Source organism: Aedes aegypti, chromosome 3, assembly GCF_002204515.2.
Source record: "Aedes aegypti strain LVP_AGWG chromosome 3, AaegL5.0 Primary Assembly, whole genome shotgun sequence".
NCBI lineage: Eukaryota > Metazoa > Arthropoda > Insecta > Diptera > Culicidae > Aedes > Aedes aegypti.
Genome location: NC_035109.1, coordinates 330,166,050 through 330,192,256, shown reverse-complemented (window position 1 = coordinate 330,192,256; position 26,207 = coordinate 330,166,050). Strand labels below are relative to the sequence as shown.

At 37.5% G+C, this 26,207-nt stretch overlaps 1 protein-coding gene across 1 annotated transcript in view; it reads left to right on the top strand.

Annotated features, from left to right (window-relative positions):
• The window catches only part of LOC5577776 (GATA zinc finger domain-containing protein 8), a 68,310-nt gene extending 42,500 nt beyond the window's left edge, over positions 1-25,810 (top strand). The window contains exon 5 of the mRNA XM_001663501.2: positions 24,344-25,810. Within this exon, the coding sequence (XP_001663551.2) occupies positions 24,344-24,638 (295 nt within the window). The 3' untranslated portion in view covers positions 24,639-25,810. The remainder of the gene's footprint in view (positions 1-24,343) is intronic.
• The last annotated feature ends 397 nt before the right edge of the window (positions 25,811-26,207 follow it).

The following is a 26,207-nucleotide window of genomic DNA, read 5'->3' as shown; positions in this document are numbered from 1 at the left end:
GTATATAAATCAAAACAAAATGCACTGACAAGCTAAAAAATAGCTTGTTATGCGAAGAAATTCGATATTCAAACAGTTTCCGTCATCGTCTTATGTAGGTGCGACGTTATTTGTACAAGAAAACGAGTTTTTATGTTAACTCTTGTGTGACTTAAATATTCCCAAAGATGTGGACAAACCCCTTTTGTTTGTATTTTAAGGGGTAACTTCAAACTTTTGCACGATGACTTGAATTACTCTTTTATTGTTTTGAATAATTTTCTGTTTTTTTTTTTGCCAAAATTGTGTAAAAGCTATTCAAGGAATACAATGAAAACTCCATTAGTCGACTCATGGGAACCAAAACCTCCACGGCATTGTAAAAATTAACTACATCATACCCAAACAACCAGAAATCGCATGAAAGTTCACGTTACAACTCGTTAATTCATACTAATTACATCAAACCCGCAAAACACCGTGGATAAACTCGTCAGATTGATGAGTTTCCTCGCATAAAACACTTCTTTTCTGAGTTCATTTGTACAATTTGTTTCGTCTCGTACACTTGTGCAAGGTAAGTCGAATCAATCCGTAGCAGCTGTCAAATCAACATTTGTTATCAGACGTTAAGTCGCATAAGCTCACAGGTTAGTTCGGTAGACAGTTTATACACTCGTATTGTATGTTATTATTCCTCACATAATATATGCACGCATATCGCCTCCACTTTTGTACGTAGAAGGCCTTTTCGCGACATCTTATAAGTGAAATTTTGCACATACAACGCCTCCAGGTGATTTCGTTATACGTACATTTTGGTTGTCTGGGATAAGATTAAGTAAATTTGTGTCAAGCTGCTAATGCAGTAGCCCTGCGTAGAGAAAACTAACATTATTAAAAAGAAATATGTCTCTTATTACCGAACTCTCATGTACCCAGTGCCGTAGCGTGCGGTTGGACAGGTTGGCACTCGCCAAGGGCGCCAGCCTTCAAGGGGCGCCAAAATGGCGTGACGCACATGGTACAATTTCTGGAGATACATATTTAGAATAAAAAAACACCTTCGAAGTCACAATTAAAAAAAACTCGTAGACATAGACATTATAGATTGATATCTGAATCGATTTTAACAAATTAGTACCGTAATCCGGAGTAGCATCGATATATTTTTTTTAATTTCTTAAAAAAATAATTTGAAACTACATATGTTGCATGTTTTATATTTCTTAAACAAGTGCTGACATCCAATGCTCGTGTCTATACACTGTATTTTGTTTTCCGAAAGATTGAAGCATGTTTAAAAACAATGTTTTAAGTATTTTTTTTATTTGGCTGATATGGGGTAACATTGATCATCCATGAAAACAGCTTTCGGTAATATTGAAAATATCATTACTTACTGAAATCATAATCCCTGATGCCGTATATGAATGCCAAACTTCTACAAGACATTTAGTTTTTAAAGTTCGAAAAAATGCCAAATTGTTTTGTCACATTGCTAACCGCATAACAGTCACATTGAGATTATACATGGGCCTCATAATGTACTAGTTATGAAATTTCTGTCAGATTCAGTTTTTCTCTATTCTCCTACTATGCGATATGAGCTGTACACAATTTCAGCCCTAAATAAGTATTGTAGAGTTCTTCCCATATTAACATAAAATGCACACTTGGTACCGTTTTGACTCATATTCCGAACAACAGTGACTTCAAATGCATCTGATTGGCATGAGTTGGCTTATATTTGTGTAAATTTTAATTGCTTCGTCAAGCCTAACTATAAGCTGTTGGGTGTAGCAATAATAATGTTGATTTAATAAGTTTGAGTATTGTTTTTATGTAAAAGTATGGAACTACATTTTGATTCAAATGTCGAACACTGTGTTCATTCTGTCTCATATTCCGAACACCTTGATTCAAATTCCGAACAGCACGAATAAATCGTATTCAAATGAATAATTTAGCAAATAAATTTATCTGAGCTTGTTCTACTGGTTTCAAACTAGAGGACCATCACTACTACCGTGGTATAAATTATATTGGAGACGTTAAAATGGAATTGCATTTGACTGCCATTTCCTTGTTAATTGGTGACATATTTCAGCGAAACATTTCAACCAAAGCGCCATACAAAAACCGAGTGTTCGGAATATGAGTCTGTTCGGAATTTGAGACAAAACGGTACTCCTTTCACTCAATGCCTACTTTAATCGAATGTTACAAATATGCAGTTATGGGCAACTGAAATGTTTCACATGAACTTGTACAATCCAAAAAAGGTTTGAACCAGGGCGCCCAAATGGCGATTCGCCAAGGGCGCCGTGAGGCTACGCTACGGCTCTGCATGTACCTCCAATATTTTGTCGAGAATATTCTGTTCTAAGATAAATATGTTATAGAAAATATATTGGAAAAAAAAATATCGCTAAAAACTAAAAATATATTTTTTGAACTCTATCGAAATTCCTAAAATTCTTGGTAGACTTTCTTGACTCCTTGTGATGCTTTTTCTAAGACAAGTTCTTGAAAAAATCTAATGGAACCGATGAGAAGTGCCATTTGAAAAACTCGTTGCAGTGAATGGACTGCCTGGAAAAGCTGAATGACGAATCTGAAAATATTGCCAATTGTCTGAGGAATTCTAGTAAAGTCCTAAGATAATATTTGAAATATCAAGAAGAGTTCATGTAAGAAAAACAGAAACTATTAGCAAAGGAATTAGAAATTAGAAATAATTTAAAGGACTTCTTGGCACACCTTTGGAAAAACAAGGACTAGGAGGAACTAGGAGGACTCCTCAGCAAAATTCTTGATTGAATCCCTGAAAAATTCCTGGAATGAGTACTATAGCATTTCTTGAAGAAATCTCTAAAAAATTCTGGGTTGAGTTTAGAAAAAAATTGAAATCTCAGCTGCACATTCTTGGAATAAAAAAACATCAAAGAATTGTATATTTGTTTACATAGCAACGCAAGATAATTACTTAATAACTTTAATGGAGTTTTTTTTAACCAAAAGCTTTTCTTTCGAGAATAAGTAGAAAAAATCTCGATGACATTAAATTAATTAACTCATTACGCGTTGTAAAGATGGACAAATTATGGGTGAAATTATGAAAAAAAAATCCACGTGCTCGGCTGGGATTTGAACCCAGGACTCTTGTATGCTAGACGAGCGCTTTACCAACTAAGCTACCGAGTCTCTTGGTGACCCAATAACTGAGGTGGTTACAAGTTTAGAATTCAAATCCCTACAGACCACGCGGACCCCTTTCATAACCCATATTCATCAATCTCATCAGAGTCCTGGGTTCAAATCCCAGCCGAGCACGTGGATTTTTTTCATAATTTCACCCATAATTTGTCCATCTTCACCACGCGTAATGAGTTAATTAATTTAATAACCATTCAGATTGAATTACCGAACAGCTCAATATAAGCGTCAATTCGATGACATTGCTGCGAATATTCTGCAGCGCTTCCACTGGATGAAGTTTCCTGAAGTAGTTGCTGGTGTAGATTTCAAAAGAAGATTAGTAAAAATGTTTGCGAGAATTCATAAACCAGTTCTAGGAAGTGTTCTCGCGACATTTTAACGATGTTTTGGGGAAATCTCTGGGTATGTTTAATTAGAAGTTGTTTGTAAAACTCATAACATAATCTTAAACAAAATTATCAGGCGAAATTGCAATAAACCCGAAGATAAATTTGGATGAATTTTGGAGTCTTTGAGTTAATAAAACAAAATATCTGAAGGGATTTTGAGTGTGAGAATTTTATGTATGGTTTTGAAAATGAGTAATACCTGCTTGCTTTAGTTCGTAAGAATTGGATCGAAGCTCATTTGAAGCTCCCCATAGCTGCCGATTTTTTTATATGTCACATTAAGCTATAAGGAAGCTTAGGACTATACCTTGCGTATAGTCAACTAAGCAATGCCAGTTTAAATTAGAACCAATATATTTTTTTTTGTAATAGATCATAAAATTTTGGGAGCCAAAGCTTTGGTCTACTTCAAATCCAACCTAGAATGATCGTAAATATGGGATAATCTGGGGGCTCCTATACATTGCTGATGTTTGCCTACTCTAGAAACTTATTCTTGCTAAGTTCCTTGTCATCCTGGAGTCTTAAAAATTGTCAGTTCCCTGAGAACTATGTCGAACTTTTACTGTAATGGTAAATACTTACCATGATTTTGGGGCCCCTTGTAGCTATAACCTATGTGTCAGTGTAACTTTTAAGAAATTTTACAACTGCATATACAAATTTAGTAAACAAAATTCAAAAAATGTTTTGGAAAAAATACATACAAAGTAAGGTTAACTCATTGCCTTTCGAGTTATTCACAGAAAGTTTCAATTAAACCTGAGATCATAGTGATATGAACCAAAACTGTTGTATGTGTTTTAGGGGGTGATTTTGCACGGGAATGTGTTTCGTAATAGGCGCTATTGATGAATTTTGATAAGAAGTACTACAAATATCATATTTCATATTTCATAATTCCCTAAAATTCATAATCCTAACAATTATCTCGAAATCAATTCAAATTCCATTTTTACTACTCCACTTGACGACTCGAGTAGAATTGAGTTTGTAATACCGTAGGTTGATTCTTGTTCATTATGAAAGTGTTTGGAATTTTCTCAAGAAATTCTTATTTCTGACCCACAGTGCAGCGCAACGGAACGGCTTGTGCGGGAGGTAGCTATGGCGAAACCGATTTACGCTCCAGTTTGAAAAGTCCAACAACCGATCGCACCGTCCGATCAATTTAGCTTTATCCACTTTGCGCACCGAGACCTGTGCGCTCTTGAAAGTGTACATGCAAAGCAATATCCCCAATAATCAGAGATCAAAAGCCTATCAATTTCTTTGCAGAGTTTCCCGTCCTTCTTCTGCTGCTGCCGTTGCTTTCTTTGTTATTGTCAAGGAAGCCTCCTATCCAATCGGCAGAAATGGAAGGAAGTGCAAAAAATACAGAAGAAACTCCATTGAACGCGCTAAAGACCGCTATTCTATCGCACGGAGTATATCTTAATTCGAGTCGGCAGGATTTATCACACTCGCCTCGTTTTTCTTGGCCGCGGTCGTCGACGTTTGCCTGGGTCTACGCTACTTAGCCTCGGCACAGACACCACGCGCTATGGATGCCTCCGTGCAATTTTGTTCCGTATTCGTATACAGATTTTTCTGCTTCATTCTTCACCGTACTCACTGTGAAAAATGTTCTTGAAAAATCTTTTGTGGTTGTGAGATTTGTGCCTTAAAAATCGATCATTGCTTTTGCTTTTCAAAACGTAGTATCATTTTAAACAGTACATTCATTTTTTTTATCTAGGTGTTCTGTGTTAGAAAACGCTATCCTTCTAAATTGGTAAAATTAAATTAGGCTCTCAAAACGCTTTCAATTGATCGTGGCAATAGAAGATTGCAACGATATTTGCCCAAAAATCATCCAAAATTTTATTCAACATTTATTCCAATATTTCAACATTGAATATTCATGTAGCTCATTATTACTATATCAGGGAAAGAGCTTTAAATTCATTTTCAAAATGTTATTTTGAATCCTCTGCAGAGCTTTCTTCCTGGTATAACAGCAGCTAGATCATATTGGTACAGCATACAACATGGCCAGCCTGAAAACACTGCGGAACACGATTTTGTCTCAAGCACCAAAATATCGCTATTTACTTAATTAAGGGTTGCTGAATCCATTGTCATTTACAGAATTACCATAGCACGTCTAGTTTTTGAGATATTGGCTGTTGAAAATGCTAAATTTGACTATTTCAACCAACTTGCATGCAAGTTTTCCAGCTTGTATGGCAATTTATTTGCTTAATTTGCCTCAGAACTCAAACGTCATATGTATAACGATGCTTATCAACCAGGGTGGGTGTACGGCTGTCAACTACAAACAAAGCTCGCCTAACAATCATCTCTCGGGTGGGCCGTCCCAAACAGCACAGGTCGAAACGCGGGCCATGCCAAACAGCAAATGCTGATGCATTTCAAGACACAAACAGCGGGATGCCTAGCAGCGTTGTGAGCCAAACGAATACACTCACAAAACATGAACGGTAGGCGAGCCTCGTTGCGTATACCCCCCCTGTTATCAACAAAGTTCATAATACTTCCGAAGCTCAAAAGTTATTTTTGTTGTTTATGAAAATATTGTATTTTGCCATATAAGAGAAACGAAGAATTTTGTATGGAGACTGCAAGCATGTTGAAAAAATCGATTTAACCTCAATTTGATTATGCAATTTCAATCAAATTATATCTGAAATGAATGATAAAGTCCTATTTTGCATACTTGATGGATTAGATCATAATGTTTTTTGATAAATCATTGTTTAAATTTTATGTGTACATCAATGAAACCTGTGTTTTATACAACTTTAGCGACCTGTAGCTGAAAATTGTGACGTGCTGGAACATTTCTGCGAACGGCATCAGATTTAGCAACCCCAAATCTACTAGAGACACATAATTTGATCCTTGAGACACGCGAAAATGTCATTTTTGTTACGCTGTGAAATTCATTTGAAGATCAAAAGATTGTTCTTACGACAAGGTTTTAATTTTCTGTAAATAAGTGAATGTCTTTATTTTTAAATGTCAGTTCATCTGACCAATTTATTGGAACCCTTGATTTTTTTTCACCGTGCCTATCCGATTGCATCACCAGATTAAACATGAACTGCAATTGTATGCATTCCTCACCCTGGTACAAGAACATGCCATGTTAATACTAAGGAAGCTCCGGCGATCATCCCGACTTCCTCTACCATCCGTTTCGCCCACCAATGGCGAAAAGCGCCATCTAGCCCCAGAACTACACAGGTAAACCATGCAACGTTGGCCCCGAAAGGGAATAAGAAATTATCTCTGAAATGCTATCGCTTGAGATGTTTATTTTTATTTGACTCGGCCGTCGACGACGACTTCTTGTTCGCATCCCCCACCTTCCCCATTCCCTGATCCAGCATCCACCATGTTACAAATGATTTCTTTGTCCAGTTCAGTGGACCATAAAACTGCAGCCAAGAGGTGAACTGCTTTCTGGATGCTGCTTTTGAACATGGCCCTAATTAGGTGTTTCAGATCGCCGAGTGCCCTCCAGAGTCTCCAGATCGCCGGAGTCGAGTTGACCGGGCTGTGATCGAATGATTCCTGATGCTTCGGGACTAGCATCATGTAGCAGCTCAAGGCTGTGGTCAAATAGTTTAGAGCATTGGCTTGTCTATGCACGGCGTGTCTAAAATCGTTATTAACGAAAAAAAAATAACATTAATTCTGCACTCATCATTCTAATTACATGCTATTCTATGGTCCTCTCTGTGAATTTTAAAATTTGATTTGATCAACTGAAAACTGAAACGAGCCGGCCATTTTTAGGGTGTCCAGAGATAAAAAAAAATGCTCTTTACTTTAATTACAGAAAGGTATTGAAAACGTTCTCATTAAGACGCTGCCACCCACTCTCCTTCCACGGCAATTTATCTGTTGTTTTCAATCTGGTGAAGCTGATCTTTCTTTTGAGACTGAGGCATACTATGAACACACCGCGTATAGAAACCGAGTTATGCCAACTTCCTCGCTAGATCAAACGTTGCGTTTGCTAATGGAATGGCATCAGCAAGCAGTCGGACAGGAGAGATGACCCCACTTACGGCTTAGCATGGAAGGATGTAACATCTGGTAATTACGGGTTAATTCGCCGTGCGCTGATTTGATTTGACTTGCCGGGGCCTGTTGGTTAGTCTGAGATATATAATTGCAACATTCTTTGGCGGCTGGCAGAATTGCGACAGGAGAAGTAAGAGATTTGCAACGATGGTAAAACGACGAACTTTTTCTTAGCGAGGACGCAAGTCGTGGATGGGCAATATTCTAGCTAAGCTTGATTGCATCCAATGCAATGTGATGTAGTTGGGCTGAGGCAGGAAGGAGCTTTGCCTTAATGTGTTTGATGAGCTCTCATAATCATTGTTTTTGCCATCTGAACATTGAATTAACGGGTGATATAAATGGTAATTGTAAACGGTAATTATTTGTCTTTAAGCTTTAATTTACTACGCTTATGACGTTTTCATGAGCAGTAATTATTGGCCGGTGAATATGTTTGAAAATCATACTACTGAACTGCTGAAAATTTCGCATTTGAATATAAAATACCACATAATGATATTTTTATGGAAAACAAAAAATAGAATTATAGTAAATTTTTAGATTCTTTTGATATTCTTTAAGGAATAAAACAATATTAAAAACATAAAAACATTAAATTTAGGTGTTCTGTGTTACCTAACACTTCTTCTTCTTATTATTCTTGACATTGCGTCCCCAATGCCACAGAGCCGACTGCTCAGCTTAGTGTCCAATGAACAATTACGCAGTTATTGACTGAGAGCTTGTTGCCATTTTTACATACATACATCGTGGGGCAAGCACGATGGTACCGTAATCCGGGGGCAAATTGATCACTGGGGCGAATTTGATCAGGTCAGTACCAAAATACATTTCCTCACAAGTATGCTGAAGGCTTCGTTGGCACCACAGACATTCCATGTTTTCTAGTTTATGGATGTCTAATGATGATTTTGAACTATTTCATTTTTATTAGGATCAGTTTTGCATAGAAATATTCACTTTTTGAAGGTGTAAGCAATACAGTTGGAAATGTCGGTGCCAAACAATCCACTGGTGCTATGCCTACATGTCAACTTTAAGTGTGTAAAATGTTGTGTAAGCTTAAGTATGAATTACTGAACTGCACACTAAAAAAATATCAATTTTGACAGTGACACATTGACAAGATCTGACTTACTGAACCATGACGCAAATTGAAATCTGATTCAATTTTACGACATATGATAAATTAACGCGATTATCAACATTGTCAAATCAGCAGTAGAACATTTTCGACACATTCTTGCAATATCCAACTACTGAACTCATTTTTGAGGCATAAATCTTGTAAATTTACAAAAACGGTGATACAACCACGTTAGCTCCAGTGATCTCAAACGTCAACAATGTTTTTTAGTCAGGCGAGATGATTACATTCCTCGTAATTGAATTATTTTTTCTTGTTACCATCGGAACAACTTGAGCAATATCGTAATATGGAAGCATCGAACACAGAAACAAATATTCATTGGGACTACCACCGAATAAAATGGAATTGTGACGATCAAGGGACGTTTAGATGTCTTGGTGTATAGTGATTTGGAAGCCGGAAATATAGACATAAAATACAGTTTCACTCACTGTACACATGAAATCGAGTGTGGAAGTTATGTGATGTTTTCGCAAAGGTCTCCCTATACAGCGCCTTATTTCGAATCGGAAGAAATATCGACCATCCATTGTTTGTTTTTTGCCCTGCTAAGCTATCAAAGATTGTTGATTGAGGTTATGTTCACAACGAAAATATGTATACGTGTAAAATTACAAGGCATCAATCTGGCATCGTATAAAAATAAGTTCAAATCTAATTTTGTGTCATTTAACTCGCTTTAATATGTCGGTCTTGTATGACACAAAATTACACGATTTTTTCGAAGTGTGTGATTTTTGATATCAAACAGCTTAGCAAGTATATTGTTTAGCTAATAAAACCGTTTGTTCTCAAATAATGTGCTTATTTTAAAGTAAATTGCCTACGTTTAGGCGTATTAGGCAGATTTACACAGTTTAATTTTGCAATAAAATGATCAAATACTCGAATTGTAAGAATTTTGACATCATTTTTAGATTCAGGAGACATAAATTTAGTAGATTGGGATATTTTTTATTTTTAAAACTGCTTTTTTACATGATGATCAATTTCGCCCAGTGTGCCATTTTAATTTTTTGATATTTAAACTATGTTAATGATATGTTAAATATAATTTCATGAAAAAGCGATTACATTAATTGATAAAGGTCAATGGAGTACTGGTTTGATCGAAATTTATTTGACCATATTTGAATTCCGAAGGACAACCCATCAAAAAGTTGTAAAATAGTGATCAATGTGCCCCCGGATTACGGTACTCTGTTTCCAGGGAAATCTAGGATACGAAATCCTGGACCTTCCGGGAATCGAACTCAGACTTACTTACTTACTTGATGAACTACAATTCACAACGATGAATCTACGCCGAATGGACGAGTCTTCTTCACTGGGCTTGGTTCTGGACCAATCGTTTCCAGTCCTCATTTCATTTCATTTATTTAGTTAACATCTACACAGATAACACTGAATCAACAATTTCACGCCACAATACTCGGTTCGTGGCCGCATCTCTCCATCCTCGGTTCTGCCCCACGCTCGCCAAATCGATACGCACTTGATCCGCCCACCTAGCTCGCAGCGCTCCACGCCTTCTTGTACCAACCGGATCCGAAGCGAATACCATCTTTGCAGCGTTGCTGTCCGGCATTCTTGCAACATGCCCTGCCCATCGTATCCTTCCAGCTTTGGCCACCTTCTGGATACTGGGTTCGCCTTAGAGTTGGGCTAGCTCGTGGTTCATCCTTCGCCGCCACACACCGTTCTCCTGCACACCGCCGAAGATCGTCCTAAGCACCCGACGTTCGAAGACTCCAAGTGCTTGCAGGTCTTCCTCGAGCATCGTCCACGTTTCATGCCCGTAGAGGACTACCGGCCTTATGAGCGTTTTGTACATGGTACATTTGGTGCGGGCGTGAATCTTTTTTGACCGCAGCTTCTTCTGGAGGCCATAGTAGGCCCGACTTCCACTGATGATGCGCCTCCGTATTTCACGGTTAACGTTATTGTCAGCCGTCAGCAAGGATCCAAGGTAGACGAACTCGTCGACCACCTCGAACGTATCCCCGTCTATCGTAACACTGCTACCTAGGCGAGCCCTGTCGCGCTCGGCCCCACCAGCTAGCATGTACTTTGTCTTGGCCGCTTTCACCACCAGTCCAACTTTTGCTGCCTCGCGTTTCAGGCGGGTGTACAAGTCTGCCACCTTTTCAAATGTTCTGCCGACGATGTCCATATCATCCGCGAAGCAAACAAATTGACTGGATGTCGTAAAAATCGTACCCCGGCTGTTAAGCCCGGCTCTCCGCATAACACCTTCTAGCGCAATATTGAACAACAGGCACGAAAGTCCATCACCTTGTCGTAGTCCCCGGTGGGATCCAAACGAACTGGAATATTCGCCTGAAACCTTCACACAATTTTGCACACCTTCCATTGTCGCTCTTATCAGTCTCGTGAACTTCCCGGGAGAGCTGTTCTCGTCCATTTCCAGTCCAGCTGTTCTCGTCGTTTCCAGTCCTCCTCAACTGCAAAAAGTCATCGTTTGCGCGGCCTACCACGAAATCGGCAGCCTCATCCGGGTGCTCTGTACAGAGATTATATTCATCTTTGTCGTTGTTCCGGCATTCGGGCATCGCGACCAGTCCAACGCAATATGTCGAAATCGTCCGCAAAACCAAGGAGCATATGAGAACGATTGATAATAGTTACCGCTTCTCTGCACTCCGGCTCTCCTAATAGCACCTTCGAGCGTTATGTCAACCAGCAAGTTAGAAAGAGCGTCACCCTGTTTTAATCCATCCACTTGATTTCGATCCTTCAAGTGTTGCACGAACCGTCTAATTGGCTTCGTTGGAAAGCCATGTTCGAATATAATCTGTCACTATTCGTTTCTTTTCACTGAATCATATGCTGCTTTGAAATCTACAAACAGATGATGAGTCTGCAAGTTCTTCTTTTTCTTGGCATCAAGTCCTCACTGGGACAGAGCCTGCTTCTCAGCTTAGTGTTCTTTTGAGCACTTCCACAGTTATTAACTGAGAGCTTTCATTGTCAAAGTTGCCATTTTTCGCATTCGTATGTAATGTGGCAGGTACGATGACTCTAGGCCCAGGGAATTCAAGGAAATTTCCATTACGAAAAGATCCTGGACCGACCGAGAATCGAACCCAGGCACCTTCAGCATTGCTTTGCTTTGTAACCACGGACTCTAACCACTCAGGTAAGGAAGGCCCCTCAGTCAGCAAGTTGTACTCCTGAAATTCATCTAGGATCTGACACAGCATAAACATTTGATTCGACGTGGATCGGCCTCTCGAAAATCAGCTTGTTATTCATCGACAAGGGACTTTTCATGCGGTCTCGATCTGTTGAACAGAATTCCAGACATGATTTTGTACACCGGAGTGTTATCCCTCGGTAATTGGCCCACTTCAGTCTATATCTTTGCTTGTACAAAGAGCAAATGAAACCATTCAACCAACTAGTAGGTATCCTAAGTCATGCGTTGATAATTGCTTTTATAGCAATTTATCACTTTGACAAGGTACATTAAAATGGGTTGTGTATCAAAAAAGATCAATCATTGGTCGCAGTGATAATATACCCAACAGAAAAAAAGAACTAGTAGGCATTTGTTCTTCCTCCCAAATCTTTGAAATAATACGGTGAAGGAATTCGTGCAGCTGCGCACTTCCATATTTGAGAAATTTGGACGGTCTTCCTCCATCCCAGCAGCCCATTAATGGCTTTTTCTACCTCATCTAGCGTTGGAGGTTCCACAGCCTGTCCATCTTCATCGATTTGAATTCATTTCTCGGGCTACTGTGCTCACTGCTCCGTGACCTGACTCACACAGTTGATGTTCTCGTTGATTTCACTGATTCGCTCGTCAAGCTTCTGATGGTAGCCCACTACTACACCATCTACTGACAGGCATTGGAAATTGAAACGCAACGATTGTCGATTTCTAGAACCCGAAAAACGCGTTCGGATTTTGCTCACTACTAAATAGTGGTCTGAGTCTATATAAGGAGCCCTGAAAGTTATAATATCGAATACCGTCGTTGGGGGTGACAATGGGTCAAAAAGGGATATGTGCGATTTATTTTTCGAATAACTATCGCAATTTATCTCCTTCAAATTTGGTGTGTATGTACTTTGATGGTACATTGACAAGTGTTCAAAAAATTAAAGACAAATATTTATTCACAGCGGCACCACAAGTGAATGAAAAATGACCCAATCTCACCCCATAGAGGGGGTGACATTGTGTCACTGTAATTGAAATATCTTGTTTTTGAGAATATAATTTCAAAACCATTCACAACTGAAAAATATTGACAAAAAGTGATGCAAACAAGACAAAAAGATATCTAAGATGTTTCACAAGTATGATAAACCCACTTAAAAGAAAGATTATACTGAAAATTGAAGAGCTATGAGAAAAAATATGTAAACCCAACTTTTATCGTCAAGTTAACATAAATTTTCTTGGTTTTTCCCTCTAATTGTCTTCAAAGTCTCATCCCCATTGCTATAAAGCCCATTCAGTTTCCCCAAAGGTGTACTGAAACAGTGATTATTTTAAACCTACACAAATAGTTAAATTTCGATGCGATATTCCATCATCAATAAATTTCAGGCTGAAGTTGACGTCATAATCCCAGTATTTCAGCGATCCAACTCATTTGTACTTCCGTGAGATGTTTCTATAATATGAAAACACTGATAAATAATCAAATTTAGAAAAAAACACCCTTTTGATAAAAATTTACGATGTTGCTGCGCACGAAACACAGTTGCTGGTTTGAGAAGTTGTTAAAATGCGTTGTATTGTTATTCAATGCACTCAAGAATACTCAAGTAGACTTGTTTGATGTTTCAGAGATGCTGTATTTAGAAAGAATAAACACATCTTAATGAAAAAGAGAACACTTGGCACCGTAAAATGTCAAAAAAGTGGACTTGGAATTTCATTTACTTTCGTTCTTGCTTGACCCAATCTCACCCCCATTTTCAATGTTTTAGACATCGTACCGAAAAAAATGATTTTTTTTTGTGGGAAAATCAAACAGATTCCGGAAAATACCTGTGATGTGTAATGAAAAGACTTTCAACATTCTACTAATACAACGATAGAGGCCAGAGTACATGCGTGATACTTTGTACAGGAGAAATTTAATGTTGTAAATTTTATCTCGTTTCAACATGCAAGTTTATTGATGTAGTAAACAAAAACTACTATTTCTAAAAATGTATATTGTTATGAATTATGTACAATAATATGTTCCCTAACATATGAATTATTAATTTTAGTAATATCAGCGTTATTAGCTGAAATATTTCACAAAACATATTTTTCCGTTTTGACCCAATCTCACCCCCTAGACCCATTGTCACCCCCATCGACGGTACGTCGGAAAAATGTCGGCCGTCCACCAGAACATGGTCGATTTGGTTGCAAAGTCTACCATTGGGGTGTTGCCAGTTGTGCTTACGGATATCCTTGCGCTGATGGCCATCCTCCTGGTGGTAGCAGAGTTTGCTAAACATTGGCGTTAGTAACGGTGTGAAGGCTTTCCGTACCACATGATAACACGCTGCATCTGATCGTTAGGCCGAAAGGGTCATTAGGCCGAATATGGCCGATAGATCTAATGCGCCGTAAGGTCGAATGAGTAACTAACAGGGATAGTCCAGGATAATTTGCATTACCTAGAAGCCCACAATATCCTCTATAAAATATCACAAGAAAGAACAGTCTTTGATTAAAAGAAGAAAAACACTGATGAATGTGTTAGCTATTTGAAATAGTAGTAAAGGATCAAATGTTATTCCAACTTAACGACATTCGGCCTAATGGCTGAAACTAAGCGGGAAACTTTTACAGTGCCAGGCCAACTCAGGACACAAGATACTCTCCGGCAATCCGATGGTCGGCTAGCTACTGGGTAATGGATCATTAAAATAACCAAAACGGCCGCTATGGAAAGCATAGATAGCGCCACCGTAGCCTTGTGTGTTTGACAGAACAGAAATGCTGCCACAATGTTAAATCCCATATACAGTGGCGCCTTTGTTTTGATGCGGTGAGTACTAGCAAAAACTATCTTCAATGATCCATTAAGGGCTTTTCGCGAATACAAAAACTAACACGGGAACTTCACTTGCACATTTTATTAAAATTCCTTTTTTTGTGGCGTGTGTGTGTTGTTCTGTGCTCCAATTAAGTGTTAATTTGTTATGTGTAATCTAAGCGGGCGGATTTACAGGCTGGGATGCAACTCCTTTAGGGTTTATTCACAAATTTCATAACGCCAAAAATGGTCATTTATGACACCCACCCACCCCCTCGTGAAACATTTTGTATGAATATGTTTCAAATTTTGTATGAGCTGTAACATCTTAAGGACACCCACACCCCCTTCAGCGTTATGACATTTGTGAATGGGCCCTTAACGGGCCAGCGGGCGTTGCTGGACTAGGTAGGCAGGTGTCTTCCCTCTTAGGCGCAATCGGCCTGCCGTGGCATGGCCACCTTGGACGGCCGAGAGGGGAAATCCTCCTTTACGTTTAGGCCCTCCTGCCCTTTCTGAGGACTGAGGACAATGTGCACGGGAACGCGGTACAACGGCAAAACGGCATGCCCATCTTGATCTACACTTTACTTATCAATCCCATGTTGACTAAATCCTTTTCAACATTGACTTGACAAGTAGAGTGTAGCTCAAGATGGGCTTGCCGTTTTGCCGTTGTCCGTGTGTGTCCGTTGGATCAGATCGGTTATAGGAAATTCCAAAATTCTTGTATTTGCAGGGTTCAAAATTACCTGAGCGTGATTTTTCTCAAGCATTCACTTAGCTCCTGCTAGGGGATCAAGATGTTGCTCATTCTAACTTAACAACTGCACTTAAAAACACGTCTTTAGCACACGGACGCCTGATATTGAAAGAAGCCAGTTATTGGCAATGGCCGTTCTAAATTTCAGTTATCCCATATGCCATCATTCCATTGATTTTTAGCTTTAGCCGTCCCTTCTTTTAGCTTTAGCCCGGCCATGCTGCAGCTTTGGTAGCGAATGAATCTCCCAAGTAACCATAAGCACTAATAATAAGGCCTTAATCAGCATCATAGATGTGTACCGTAATTCGGGGTGTAGTTGATCAGTGGGGAGAAGTTGATCATTCACGTACTCACATGTATAAACTGAAAAGAGATCTATGATTCGGTTTCAATTAGCACAATTTTTGTGACGTCGTATTACCTGATGGCTGCCCTTGATGTTCCTAAGTTCGGTTTGACATGCAAGATAATAATACCATGGGAAAACAGATTTTTTATGGAATGTTTGATGAACTGTTGAAGGGTTCTTCTCCAAACAATCGACAATGGACAAGGCTATATAAATACTACATTTAAATAAACTGTTTCTTACATTACAGATGTATTCTGTAAATCCAGTTTTGAATTTGCATTGTGGATAAACAATCATTTTCTGAGTAAAAAATGTACTTTTTTGTGCGCGAGTTGCTAATTTTAAAGAAAATTGCATACCTTTAGGCGTTTAATGTGGTGTGTTCTGTAATTTCCAACATTCATATTAAAAATTGACCGATATATCATTAAGTTGTAAGCTTTTTGAGGATTGATCCAGATTCAGTGGCCCCACATTTAGTGAATAGCATATCTCTTCATTTTAGGAAACTCATCGCAATAATTGATCAACTTCACCCCGGAATCAAAAACTTCACTTTTTGATTTAAAATAAATGGTTTTGTTATTAAGTGAACATTTCGTCGAAATTTCGTTTGTATAATTTGATAGATATCCAACCAGTACATGTTTTAAAAATATTTGGATAATAATACATGCATTCTACTAGGAGTTACAGAACAGAATCGCTCGAAAGTGATCAACTTCACCCCATTTTACGGTACATGCATTATAATAGCACCACAAATGCTTACACACCTTATAACAACACTTCCGCTGCATAGAAACCCTATTACAGCATCATTAATGCTTCTACAGTATTGGACAAAACATTTGCAACTTTTTCGATTTTCCATACAAAATGACCAACTTTGGTAAGCTATATCTCGATTGTTTATAGACCGATTAGAATGAAATTTTGGCAGAACATCAGACATAACTTGAATTTTAACATATATTTTTGAGTGATTTTTCCAATCACAAGTTCAAAAGCAGTAACGGTTTAAGTAAAGTGAACTTTTTGACGATTTTTGATAAATGACATAACTAAAAATATTGAAGAAATAGCCTCATGGTGTCTTCAGCAAAGTTGTAGATTTTAACGAGATGAACAAGTTTGCTGAAGACAGTTTTTGTGTAGGGCTATCAGATTTTGAGATAAATAGTTTTGAATTTTTCGTCGAAAATTACACTTTAGTTAAACCGTTATTACTTATAAACTCGTAATTGGAAAAATTATTGAAAAATATATGTTAAAATTCAGGTTATATCTGATGTTCTGTGAAAATTTCATTCGAATCGGACCGAAAATAACTGAGATCTAGCTTACCAAAGTTGGTCATTTTGTATGGAAAATCGAAAAAGTTGCAAATGTTTTGTCCAATACGGAAAGATCGCACTGTCACTCACATTGGTTTCAACACAAGCTACACATTTATTCCGGACTTTTCCGGCCTTTACTTCTAGTTTTCGCACTTTCTTATCCTACTTGACTAACATGGGGTTTGTTGACGGAGAAAACTGCACGACAATTACAAACACTACATGTCACTATTTCCACAAATTCTCAATTTAAATTTAAACAAAACCTCAAAAACACTCATCGCTGAACTACGAATACTTACTATTATCACCCAACACGTAGCAATAAAGACATTAAATTGACACTTATATTGAGCTGTTCGGTAATCGAATCCGCATGGTTATTAAATTAATTAACTCATTACGCGTGGTAAAGATGGACAAATTACGGGTGAAATTATGAAAAAAATCCACGTTCTCGGCTGGAATTTGAACCCAGGACCAGGGCTGTTAAATGTCATGAATTTCACGTGACTTTGACATTTGAATATTGCTAATATCATCGCTCCTAGTGGAAATTGGGTCCTAAAGCCCTGTCCCAATTTTAGTGCCAAACGATTAAGTTTAGGCCATAAATACTTGTTTACTCAATTTTTTAATATTATCCGTTTGTTTAAGTCCACAATTTTTTTTTATGTTTTTTATTAGATTTTGTCACACCCCTTGGCTTAAACTCAAATTTTGGGTGTATTTTGTTTTCCGTGTCCCTTTCGAAATGCCAGATAGGAACAACCCCAGTGAAAAAACTATAACCCCTGTGGTGTTTTTGTCGACTGAGCGAACGTCAAACATGATCTTAAGTGTCAAGGTTCATTTATGGACCCAATTTTTAAATTAAAGTTTAAACATGATATAGCCGTTATTTGAGCGGGAAAAATTGCTAAAGTAGTTACAGTAACATGCTCTTTCGTGTTATTAAATAAAAACAATAATTCATTCAACATTTTAGGACCCTATTGTCATCGGAAAATGCTTTTCTCGGTGACCTTTTCCGAATTACTATTGGTTGCCAATATTTGCTGATGGAATATTGCGCATGCAAGGAAGCTATAAGCATTTTAAATTTTCCAAAATTTTGACATTTAACAGCACTGCCCAGGACTCTTGTATACAACGTGGATTTTTTTCATAATTTCACCCATAATTTGTCCATCTTTATCACGCGTAATGAGTTAATTAATTTAACAAAGACATTGTCATCTCCTATTCTTGTTGCAACAATTTTATTCCGCAACATCAGTTTATCACTACTTGAACCCAATATGACAATGGTCGATCACATCGTGCGCAGCGATTTTCCATAAAATAAATTTGGTTATGTGTTTAAAATATTTGAATAATCGCGAGTTGAAAAGGTTGCAACAATGTTGTGCCCCGTGATTGTCATGACAATTTTGCTTTTGATTGTATCCTAATCCGCAACATCCGTTGAGATCACGGTACAAAGAAGCAAGGTACTATACTCAGAAAAATGACATTTGGCAGTGACGTCATTGCTATTGCCAACTCGAACGAGTGCAAAAGAAAGCAAGGCCTGCTCTCCTTTACTATCCTCAAGGCCTCATGCTTGACGATAGGAATGACGATACATGTTTTGATGGAAAATCGTTGTTTGCACGTGGGAATAGCCTACCTTGCTGTGTATACCGTTAGTTAAGATAAACGGTTGTGAGTGTGCTTGCTTTATTGTTTGTTTTTCGTCTCTTTTGATGACAATTTGATTCACTGGTGTTGGTTGATCCCAAGGGGCGGAACAACCAATGCATCTTGAGCTAGAATCATGTAATGTTTTTTAGCAACTCTGAACAACTCAACTTCCCAATTAATCATTTGCCCGCTAATAGAGCTTAGTGACATTTAAACGCACGAAGACTAGCATACGCTCGTCATACAGAGTTTGTTTTTGTTTTCCTCAAAGAAACTTGCACACGCTTTCCAGACTCATCAAAATGCATATGGAAATATTACCCAATTTGAAAAATTTACACCCTGATTGTGGGTGTTTCTCGAGACAGAGTGCATATTGTTTTCCTCTAAGGTTCACAACCACATCTACACTAGGGCACCCACACCATTGGGCGTGATAACCACTATTCGCCTTTTTGGGATTATAGGGCTGTTATGCGGCCAATATGGGGTATGTCAGCTCTATTATAGCCTTATATTAGCACGGAGGGTGAATTAAAGTGCTAGTCGGTTACTTGGGTTGGTTGTCGTTATGTGCACATAGCAAGCTTTTTTTTTTTTTGTTAGCAGTGAAAAGTTTTCATCTGAGGTCTTTTGCTGAATGAAAACGCTTTGTTTCAGCTTTGCTTAAATATTATGTGGGATATGTATTATCAAATAAAATAATGATTCAGTTGCAGTATAGTGATATCTTTGCCACTGATTCACCGGAAGCCTTCACCTGTTTTCATATTGATTTAAAATTAAATCGAAATGTTTAAGTACTCAAAGAAAAGTGCATTCGGTGAATTAGTTTCTACAATGGGAAAAAAATGCAGCTAGGTTTGGGGGAGCATTAAATCAATCATTTGATATAAGAAAGTGTTGTGTTACGTCTCATCCACTATCTTAATGTAAGATTGTTAGCTATTTATATGAACCAACGACGAAATATTAACATTTATGTTTAAGTCGTGTTTGTATGAACACCAAGAAATGGATACTAATGAAATTAGTTAGGAACGTCATCCAGTACTAATAAATTGCTTGTTTTTAATTAATTATGATTCGTGGTTTACGGCTAATCAGCCGAGTGGACGTTTAACAACTACCAAAAAACTTAACATTACATATACTTTACAATTGGATTAAATGGACAAATTGACGTGAAGTTTGCGAAAAAGTTACACGTCTTCTCGGTGAGAATCGAACTCGCGATTCCCTGTTATCTAGCTAGGGTGCATTACCCCTACGCCACGAGAGGACTCATGGACGCAGAAGTTAACCTGAATTCGATTTCAGCACAATAATCACGTGGTCCTCTTTCGGAAGAATTAGATTCCCATCCAAACACAACGCTTTCTATTTATATCCAATGCCTAGCCACTCGCCAACGACGTGCTGGCTGAGATTTCTACAGTTCGGGCTTCCAATTGGTCGCGACGTACTCAAACGACTGGTTACTGGGCCATTACAAAAAATAATTACAAAAAGTATTAGTTTTGGAGCTTCTCAAATATCATCCAAAATAACCTAAATTTCACCACTATGGGGCAAGTGTGTAATTGAACATTCATGTAATTCTACTTCTAATGGAATTTTCTTTATTTCCTGTTAATATTGCTAACAAAGCAGAGCTTCCCAAGAAACATTTGCCTATTTTATAATCATTTATTAAGCAATTTTTCACAACTACATACTGAATAGTTGCTTTATTATATTACTTTGCAGCTGCTACGCACACATTGTTCAAGCAAATCTGGCGAAATTATTAAGCTTCTTATCATTTAGTGACTGTAATCATATTTTGTAATGATGTTTATTCAGGTTTCACTTAGCTTAATAAGGATTGATGATTTAACAACGCTAGTTTAACAAACTACATTATTGCAGTTTAATTCAGCATCATGTTTAACAACATTTTAATTATTTTCAAGTGAAGCCTTTATTCAGGCGTTGTTCACACAAATTTGGAGGAGTCATAAAGCGTGTCGTTGTATATTGACTTTATTCTACAACTTCAAAATCGCTTTATAAGCATTCATCTCAGCTTTTATTCTACTACCAAAAAATTGATTGAAAACAAATAAATGACTAAAAATAGCTATCACTGTATACATCAAATGCAGTGTATCCCTTTACCATGAATTAATAACATAACTCTAAATAATTACTTAAATACTGGATTCAAACTCGAGACTTTCCCATCGTCAGCGGTATACCTTGCCATCTGCGCCATCCTTGAATTCATATATCAGCCTTCCGGTACCCAATATAAACCTTTTGTAGCTGATTATTGATCATGCTTGAGCTTCTATTCAACAATAACTAATCAACACGTGCTATGCTGATCAACAACTGAATAAGCGCATTACTTCTGCTGCTGTTCAGTACTGATGCGAGCTGAACTCAGAGGGCTATTTATAGCGCACAGTGAGAAAATTTATTTCAATGCTGGTCAAAAATAAAGTTTATTCACAAAGTAAAAACAGTCTGAAATGATTAATCGAATTTCATAATAAGTTTTAACTTGTTAAAACTTTAATTGAATTGTTCATCTAACTTAACTAAAATTCATTTGTTAAATGTATAATATTTCTACTAGGTTAATATTTTAATTATTTGTCGCACTTTTTCCATCTATAAACATTACACATATATAAAATATATTTCAATCAATAATCCTATGTCAGAAGACTGATTCAAAATATTTTCTAAACATATTTGAATATTGTATTGAGAAAGCATCAGTTATTATTGTATCCAACATGTTTTTATATATTAGTAAGTTAGTGACGAATTCGCCAAGGGCGAAAAGCCACTCAAATAAAGAAAAATAATAATAATATTAGTAAGTTGAACATTGCAATACATTAGAAATACAACGCAATTTTTAGATATTTTGTCCATTTTTCAAAAAATTGGCTATGGTGTGACCTATTTTGTAAGGCTTCTTTGTTGCTGAACAATGTGTTTAGTAATCGTTATTTTGGACTTCTTTGGATGACCTGCTCGGCTGATATATCTATGTTATATTAGGATTTTATAAAATACCTATTCAGCTTTTAATCATGTTCATGTTAAACATGGAAACAGCTGAAGTGCGAAGCAACCAAAACGTTAGTTCGTCTCCTGTACATCTGTTTACACAATTATATTTGTTTGGTGGAATATTTGATAGAAGGAAAAATGACTTGTTCAACTCATTAGTAAAACAATCTTGACAAGTCGGCAGAGATTCTTTGGAGAAGTTTAATAAGTGTTGATTCTACTATTGTTCATTCCAATGAAAAATGTTGAACATTGACTTAAATTTGGATCTAAATACCATCTTCTCAGCTCTTTGTAGGGCATTTTTTCAGCTGTCACCATTATTCAACAATAATTAACTATGTATATGTTTATTTGTAACACTGGAATGTAAGTTGGGTAACCACTTTCATGTAACTATTGTTAAATTATTATTTATACTTCGATTATCATTAAAAATGTCATGATTAGTAACTTTTTCCGATATCAATAACGTCGCAGATGATGATCACTACATTTGGAAAAAATAAATTTTGATATTTTTAATCCAATGTGATTTGAACTTTACCCTCGTTGATCCATTACGTCGCCATTACGTCCATTACGTTAATCCATCCATCGCATACACGTCTTGGATTTGATTTGCAAAACATTTGAAACATTTGAAAATAACATAAAAAGACATAATACGTTTTGCTTGAATAAGAGCATACTCATATACTGTTATTCACATTGTTTATAAGTTTTACTAATCATGCTGGTCAACATTGTAAGTATTAGACACTGAAACTTTTGTACGATTTGTTGTTAATCAAATGTTCAATATTCTACTAAAATGGTGGCTACAACCTATAGAAGCTTTCAATCGATCAATTGTTAAACTTTTTATGTGTTGTAGAACAAAAGCTACTATATTTGCATTTTCGGAGGTTTATTCAGCTCTTATTCAAAACACAAACTGCAAGTGGAATAACAGCTTTTTTATATGCGGAAATTAATATTATTCAATTAATGATTCAACTAAAACTTTGTTCAGCAATGGTTGCTGCTATGCAGCTTGTATTAAGTACGTACACGCAACAAAATTGTGCGGTAAAAACTACCATTCTAGGGGGTTAGCTTAAGCGCTCGCACCGGCAATTTTCAGCAGACCAGAAATGCGCTTGATTTTACCATGTCTGTAGTTGAAATCAAAATGTTGTAAATTATTTCTGTCAAATGTACCAGTAATGCGGTGGGTTGTACCGTAAACATAGTATATTGGTCTGAATTTCCATGGTAGTTTTAAGAATGGGCGTAGTCAGCTAAAATAGTTATTTTTACCACAGATTTTTTTCCCGTGTAAGTATCTTAAAAGCTACCAATTGTTCCTTGGGTTAATTCCTAATTTTAAAAATATTTTTAAGTTCACCGTCATAAGGGGATGCTTTATAACAAAATTCATCACATGCGGAACTCTCTACTAGTCAATTCGATTAACTAAAATGGTTATTTTTGTCTCCCTCCAATATGATATATGAATTACCCTTTTATTACGGTTTTTAAAACACCTGGAAACAACGAAATGTTATAAAATATTACTGAAATATGATTGTTTTACAAAAGTCGATGTAAATACCTACATGAAAAATAGAGCAATTTACGGCATATTTTAATCATTGCATTATGAACTATAAATGAACATATTGTTAAGCTCAAAGAGAAAATACATCTTGTAGTTTCTATAAAAATCAGGAGTGGCCCACTTGCCCCTAAAGCACACTTGCCCCAAAATCCGCTACAAAAATGAAATGTGTGAAAATAAGAATTTTATCAACACTTGTCTGGAAATTGTAGTTTGCCGAAGTCGTGGCTATACTTTCTGGGACACCCTATAGTGTCAAAAAAGCTTTCTGGGAAAAGAAGCCCACAAGGTTTTTCGATCCGATCCTGACATTATGTCAAAATTTGCCGGAAAGCATTTGGCGTGTTCGACATGAAGATGGAGGACGGCTGTCAAATGGGAGTAAAAATTAAAAACCGATGAAAATTCTTGCGAAGTGCAGAGGATCGCGAAAAAAGAATTAAAAGCTCGCTAAACTATACCTTCCATGTGCAGCACTTTTTTTCCACCCTGATTATAGATTCCATTTCACCAAATTGCATATTTGAAACCTCAAATCATTCTTACCTTCAAATGTTAAAGATAATCTCTATCAAATGAAATCTTTACCACCTACATATTTGTGCAAATTACTCTAGCCTAATGCCAAGTTCTGATCCTATAATTCACGAACCACATTTCTCTCTATTCCAGGGGCGGTGGCAACCTGGACAACCGTTTCGACGAGGGCGGCCAAACCGTTCACACGACGTTCACCTCGTTCAACAACAACAACGGCCATTTCTCCCAGACGACGCATTTCTTCGACAAGGACGGTAAGGTGATAACCCACAAGCATGAGTCCGCTCCCGGAAGCCAATCATCCAACAACAGCAACAACAACCAGCCACAGTCGGACTCCCCGGCTTCTTCACCTTCGTCGTCGACGTCATCTGCGTCACCATCCTCCCCATCTTCTTCTTCTTCACCGACCCAGAAGAAGAATTAGGTTCCCCCCGAAGATCCCATTCAACGACGATCAACCCCAAAAGCTTCACAATTCGCATAGTCATAATGGACACGGAGATGGAAGCAGCAAAAAATAAAGTAAATCGACAGATAAAAAATTGTAAAAATATGTCAAAAGATAGATAGAAGATCGACATTAGGAGATCACTTTTTTTTAAGTCCTACTCGCCGTCGGAAACGTAAAATATCCCAGTAATTAAATCGACTCGGCAGACTCAACAAAAACTGCCGGTATGATCGCCTCGAAGCGATAAAAAATAGACATGATCGTGTGATCGTTTGATCCAAAGCGCACAATCTGATCTTAGACTTCCTGCAAAGACTACACATTGGGAAGACGCGCCACTTCTATTCTGGCTGTGAAACTTTTGCACAGACAAACAGACTTAACATTTGGAGCCAGTTTCATCGTCTTCTGGTGAAAATGTTGGAAGAAGTACTGTTTTGCGCAATGAGATCACCGGAAGGCGCTAATGTTAAACGTCAAACATTAAGAACGTTGCAAGCTTCTCTTGTTGTAAGGTTTGTAACATACTGAATTTATAACGATCGTTAAAAAAATGGTCGATGGAAATTTCTTAAGTGTCACATCCGTTTCTCTGTGGCTTTAGTGTCTCACTTCCAGACAGAATAGCGGTCTTCTCCTAAAAGTATCTCTGCCTGAGCTGGGATGCTCATTCAATATGGAAAAAAATCTGGAACGAACAGGAAACGGCGGCGTGAAATTATACGCGCAAATTAGCGCGATATGCGAAGAAAGCAAAAATCGAAATGAATCTCTCTTTTTCGTGTCACATACATTTGACCGCTGCGCGGTGCGCGTGGTCGATCGCCGCGCCCCCTCGTGTGTGTAAAAGATACACATCTATCTAACAGTGTGTATAGAAATCAAGCGGAACGAATCAAAGAGCTTCTTCGGAGTCGGATCGGATCGGATCAAAACGCGGCTTCGCGGCCGATGAACGGTGTGACGCGCGGAGAATGCGAACTTCCGAAGCCTCCCCAAAACTAATTTATTGTGTGTGTACTGATTCGTAATTTAAAATGCCAATTTAAGTTAATGCCTAGAGTTTAGGATGATAGCAAGATACAAGAGGAAAAAAGAAGAAAAAACTAAAATGAATAAAGTAGTTTTACGATGTTAAGCAATAAGAAACGGAGTGAGTTGGCCCGTGCCACGCGGGTGGTTAATTGAAGACCATTTTGAAGAGAAATCCCTGTATACGTCAGACGAGGGTTATTTACACGATGAAATGGGGTTGAAATTTGCAATCTTTTGGTGATTTTATGTTTGGCTTCGAACCAAACTGAGAGATATGCAAAACAGCAGCATTGGATCATCTAGGTGTGAATGTCTGTATTATAAAACTTTGCGATTTGAATTCAAAGCAACTAGATCATTATGTAATTATGTACCAGGTGAAGGTTGTTCAACATTTTACTTTTTGTTTAAGATGTAAAAATCCTTCATATTAGATACTTTTGGACAAAAGCTTAGTGTTGAAGCATTATCTATTACGAATTTAACATTAATCTTTTCGTAATTTGC